Here is a 6,189-nt window from a genome sequence, read left to right as displayed (position 1 = left end):
AAAATTTAATGTCTGTAGGTACCATTGTTTTTTTCAAAGTGAGAGAAACATAAATTCATGCAGAATCTTCATTATTTAATTTGTTTAAATATAATGCAGGGCTCAAATATTTGGTGGCAACAATTTGAAAAGTGAAACGCCATTTATAGTGAACAAGGCAAAATGATAAAATGAAATTAATTAAGTCTTCTGGGCCAAGAAAAATTCCCTATCTATCTAAATATATCTCTTTTTTTTTTTTTTTTTAAATAGGTATTTATGATTGAGTGACAGAGGTTTACATTACATTCACAGGAAAAAATTTTCATTTTTATATCTTTCTAGGGTATTCAGTATAAACAGAATATGTAAAGAGCATAGCATACACATAGTTTAAATGCTGTTAAATCTGTTTTACATTATATAAAGAGTTGCACTACTTTTAAAGTATTGCTCAGAAAACAGAATTATTATCTGAACATTATTATCTTTGTGTTTTTCTTAGAAATAAATTTCAGTCATAATTAGAGACGTTTTGATTCTTGTATTTATATGGTATTTTAATATCTTAATGCATATATTCTGAATCTGTAATATTCTTATCACTAGTTACATTCTACATTTATTGAAATTCTCTTGACTTTGAATTTGTATTATGGATTTTTTCATACTGATTATTAATTAATTTAATATTATCAATTTCCAGATAAAAGAAAATAAGTTTAACAGGAATCATACAGTGTTTATATGAGACTTAAAATATAATCAATATATCCAAGTGTTTTTGTAATTTCCAATTACATGATCATGACTTAGTTTCCTTAGAATATATTCCACAAAGCCATTTCTCCCTTAGGCTGATAGCCATCATGTGCTCTGCTATAACCGATCATGTCCTTCAAGACAGCAAGTATATTTCAAACTAATTTTATATTACTTCAGAATTTAAGTACTTTAGTTTTATTATTAACAAACCACTAGAAATTACTGCTTTGTATCATAAAAAAAAAAAAAAAAAAAAAAACATAAATACTTTTTCATCAGAAGATGTCTTTTAGCTGATAAAAACTTCAATATAAAATTTGTATTTAATTATTTTTTGCAAAAATTACTTTCTCAGAAAAGTTAAATGCGTAACAAGTTGAGGAATCTGTTTTGATACTCGAAATAATAATCAAAGTTTGTGTACCTTGAGATGTAGTTATTGAATATATATAAGTAAGAAAAGTAGTCAGCATTTTAAATCTCAGTAAGTTCCTAAAATATCCAAGTAATAAAAATGAATGTATGTCATATTAAATACAGTTTAAAAATAAATATTCACATCAACATGCATGACGATTGTAAGAAACTTCCACGATAAAAAGTCCTCAAATATATATTCTACTTTTTCTATTTCTTCAACCTTTTTTCTAAATTTATTACAGTAAGTAATTATTTGAATTGAGTTATTGAATTTAGTAAATTTATTACAGTAATACCTGCAATGAATTATCAAAAATTATTTGATTGTCAAATCTGTTTCCTATATAATTGGAGTTCAAAAGTCTAACACATTCTTTGCATCTCAAAATATACTACTTATCTGGAGTTCTATATATCACAACTTAAAAAAGTTCTGTCTGCCTCAAAATATATAATTTGAAAAATAAATGACACTTTTCAATAATTATCAGATAACCACAATTTTAAAATATTTTCTGGAAACGTGTGCATCTTTGCTCTAAATAAAATTCAAAATAACAGAAAAAAATAAAATAAAAAAAATATGTACCTTACCTCAAATTCAATAACAAAGTTCTTCGATTAGCTAAGATTACTACAAAGGTAGAATAATAATGCACAAATCATGATTAAAATTCTAATTCTGTAAATACAATATATATAAGATTTGGTTAACTACAAAGAAAGCAAATATTTTAGTTCATGTAAAACTTTTTTTGACATCTTGATAAAATTTTTCTTTGAAAGGGGGAGAAAAAAGACAATTTTCTTTAAAATGAAATTAACTTTTTATTTCAAACAAAACACATGCACACAGGAAAATGTTAAAACACTGATTTTTATCCATAACATGACATACTTTTTTTTTTCTTTTTATAGTTTTTCTTATATTTGCACTTCACGAATGTTAACAATAAACAACAATGATGATCGAAAGGCAACACGGCCTTGACCTATATTTAATTCACAAATTTGAAGACAAAATACTTTTTTTATAGATTTCATGCTTGTAAATGAATGGTGTATATATATATTTAAGTTATAAATATCAAACATTAGAATATTCTCTCAATCAGGAGTGTTTAAATTCTCTCAAAAGTGGCTTGTTCAATTAAGACGGTTGACATACGGGGCATGCTTTCGCTTAATGAATTATGCAACTTAAATAACAACAATCAGTAATAGTCATATACATATATACAAACAGATTTAAAAAAAAAATTAATTACAGTGTTAGATGAGAAATAAAACTGCTGTTAATTTTACATAAAAAATTCTTGTAAATTACTAACTTATTAAATAACAAATAACTGCTTAACAAATTACAATTTCATAAATTAACTAATGCAATTGCATGCCCCCACATGCCAAATAAAAAATTAATAAAATCTCTTAACATATATAGCTTCTTATAACTGTAATTAACATTTCAAAAAATAAACTAGACTTTTATCAAAAACTTTGAGCTGAATACGATATCCATCAAAATATATATCATATATACATACACATCTAATTACTTATATATTACATATAAGGGAAAAGGGGGAATGTTCATGAGTTGTTTACAGATGAACACCTCTGTAATATGGAACTATCAACCATATTTCCTTAATGCCACACTTATGACTACATCACTTCTAAAAGCACAGACAAATTTAATCATTATGATTTAAATTCTGTACTGAAATGAATATTATGCATAATTATTAAACTTGGCAAATCATTTATTGAGAATGTTTTTCTTTTAGTAATCAGGTAACTTAGGCATAAAATTAAATATATTTTATATATATTACACTTGAAATATTGGCACAAACAAGAGTAATTTTTTAAAAATAATACTTTTTTTAACATCACACACTACCACTAATTTTTCTTTTAACAAATATTGAATAATTTTTAAATTGTATCCCTAAATCCTTAAAATATTCAATAATGTAAATTCAAATAATAATTTATTATTTCCCACTTCAAATACTCTTAAAAAAACTCCTCTAATACAAAGAGTGAAAATACTTTGAAAAATTTAATGCATTAGCTCGCAGTTACTACTTACTTTTTTTTATAAAGTCATTATTTAAATATACTTTCTGAAGGCAAAATATTCAAAAACAATTTTCAGCATATTAAAAAAAAGGATTTAAATATTGTAAAGTTTAGAGAGCTGACTTATTAAATGCAGGTTAGGTATAAATTACATGATGCATAAAAATTCCATAAATAAAAATACGAATACATGCACTATATTAAAGCACTTGTACCCAAACAGATGTAGAAAAAAATGATTAAAAACATAGATAATGGTGTTCAATAACTACAGAAAATACAGCTCTAAACACATGCATTCACAGATGTTATGATATTTTCCCATTGCACAGCTTTAATATAAATTACAGGACAATGATACATACAAATGGCAAAGACAATTCACATAAGTTTAACTATTTACTTCAAAAAAACGAGTCTACCCAAGTTCTATGAATGTTTTGTTTTCGCTTAACAATGCAGCTTTTTTTAATTCTCTCAATTTAAAAATCGTGTAAAAACAAGCACCATGTTTAGGCATTTTGATTTAGATAAACATGACAATATATTTTAAGAAATATATTTACTTCTGGATTTAAAAACTTTTTTTTCGTTTTAAAAATTGCACCAGCAAATTCTCTCATCAAAAAGTTAAACTTTTCACAAAAACAACATAGAGTTCTAATCTACTTATATTACAATTCAGGGCTTCTGAAACATTTTATCACATATTTACTATAAAATCCATTGCCCATAACATGAAGAAACACGGGAGGCACCACATCACGATATCATTGAAACAAAATATTACATTAACCACTGCCATGAAATATTCTTTCATATCGGGCAATCTAAAAGGATGGGATAGAGTAAATGTATGGAACTGGAACACACAAATGTCTTAAATTATTTCTTGAGCGTTTTTTCAAATTGAATTTTAACCGCACGTCAGATTTGAAAAAAAATAAATAGCGAACCACTTTGTCCGTTACGCTGTACAGTACACTGGCAACAGGCAGAAACCATTGCAAAACGCATATATCAAACAAATACACTAGAATCAAATATCCTTGAACAGAACGATTATCGTGGTACGCTTGGAGAAAGAAAAAGTTACTGTTACTGCTCCCGCTGGCGGAAAAAAGGATGACAACAAAACAGCAGACGACGCTCCAGCTAGGCCTACATCGGTATCCGGAAATTTCGCCGATTTGCAGGGCCGAGGATAAAGTGCGTGGCGGCAATCCGACGTTTACTGCCGAGTTACAAGTCCTGCATACCATGGAAAGAAGTATCCATATGCAAAGTTTTTGCCAGTTCGTTGTCCACGCTGTTGGGAGACACCCCTCCCACATTGGCTAGAAGAGATTTCAGAACATTTAATTCTTTGGTCAGCAGTTCGACGCGCTTGCGCAAAAAATCGTTTTCTCTTACCAATTCCGAAACTTTGCGCTCAGTTTCTCTTGAACGTAACTTCGCTTTTTCCCGCGACTTCCGCACAGCAATATTGTTTCTTTCTCTTCGTCGACGATATTCGTCCGATGACTTATCCACGTTCTTCTTGTTTTTGTGCTTAGAAGAAGATGAGGATGAGGATGAGGATGACAGGGACTTCAAAGATCCATTGTGCACAGGTGATGGAGTGGTAGCAGTAGACAGGTGACCGCTGGGCCGTCCAAGGTTGGGGAGGTACGTGCCCAGTACTTGGGCATTGAGGGCCGCCCCTGCACCCTGGCGATCCGTAATGGGAGGATAGGAATAAATGCTGGAGCCGTTAGTGTACGATCTTTGACTACAGCTACTTAAGTCGATATGATCTATCGGCTCACGTTTTATGGAGAGGCCTGCTTCGGCACCGTATTGATCTGTACCAAGCGTAGCTTGCTGGGGCATGGGATACCGCGCAAAAGGATGACCACCACCGGTCAGCTGACCGTGCTGCTGTAAAATATTTTGATTAGAACCGTTAAAATGGATTCTCTTTTGTCCTTGCTGCTGCTGTTGTTGTTGGTGATGTTCTCCCAAAATGTCGGAGAAGAAGTTGGACGACTCGTCAAGAGTAGCGCCCGGATGGCCGCTGTCAGGCCCTATTATGTTCTGGAGATCAAACGAGAGCTCCGGCGAATTGAGGTCCGATAAGTCCGCCACGGAACCTTCTCCCAAATCCAGAAGCCCCTTCGTGGTCAGCGAGTTGTTTTTAACACCAAGATTTAATTTGGCTTTCAAATCGTCCACCGTAGGAAAGGCCGGATCATACATATGCGGAGAACTCATGCTCTGCGCGTAGCATGGTGACAAATTACGCCTATCTAAGTCAAACCAGCTTTGTGGAGTAGCCGTCGTGTAGCACTTAAATTGCACGTCCCTTTAGTACGGGAACGTACACACTCTTGTGCAGGTAAATCACAAAATTTTCACTCCAGTAGAAACTACGCTTCTCTGATACAGCGCTGTTTAATTTTCACTGATTGCACACTGCGATAAGAAACGCGCACACGAAGCGGCAGCAAACCGGCCGCTCGAGGAGAAATAGTGGTACCACCGAGATCCAACTCCCGTGCACGCACTAACAGCGACGAAATAGTACCTTATACTTCAAGGACTAGCTTACGTATGAGGCGAGAAGAAAGCGGCTCCACAATAAACGTCAGCTATCAATCCACCTCACTTTCTCCTTCTCTGGCGCATGTGCACAACGCCATCTGCTTCCGCTACGAGAAGAATCAACAGGTTCTACTAAACTACGCGCTCGTTGGCTCCGAAATTTTCAAGCGCATTAGTTTTATCTCGAAATATTAGTGATAACTTTTTTTTCATATAATTTTCTTTATATTAATAATTGTTTAAAAAATTTAATTAAATGCTAACTCTTATTTAAAATAGCAGGAGTTGTGCACTCTTTGAGTGAAAGTGATTCGGTTTTCTACGTATCTCTGAAGCTAAATATAGGTCAAGACG

At 31.9% G+C, this 6,189-nt stretch overlaps 1 protein-coding gene across 1 annotated transcript; it reads right to left on the bottom strand.

Moving 5' to 3' along the window:
* Positions 1-1,967: 1,967 nt before the first annotated feature.
* LOC118192256 (uncharacterized) lies at positions 1,968-5,892 on the bottom strand. The gene has a single exon (XM_035363179.2). It carries the CDS (start codon positions 5,503-5,505, stop codon positions 4,495-4,497), a length of 1,011 nt encoding a protein of 336 aa, XP_035219070.1. The 5' UTR covers positions 5,506-5,892; the 3' UTR covers positions 1,968-4,494.
* Positions 5,893-6,189: the final 297 nt, after the last annotated feature.

The sequence above is a fragment of the Stegodyphus dumicola genome, chromosome 2 (assembly GCF_044657685.1).
Source record: "Stegodyphus dumicola isolate Sdum_Otavi_A_Nest chromosome 2, ASM4465768v1".
Classification (NCBI taxonomy): domain Eukaryota; kingdom Metazoa; phylum Arthropoda; class Arachnida; order Araneae; family Eresidae; genus Stegodyphus; species Stegodyphus dumicola.
The sequence above is the reverse complement of the archived record's forward strand: the minus strand, read 5'-3'. Positions and strand labels throughout refer to the sequence as shown.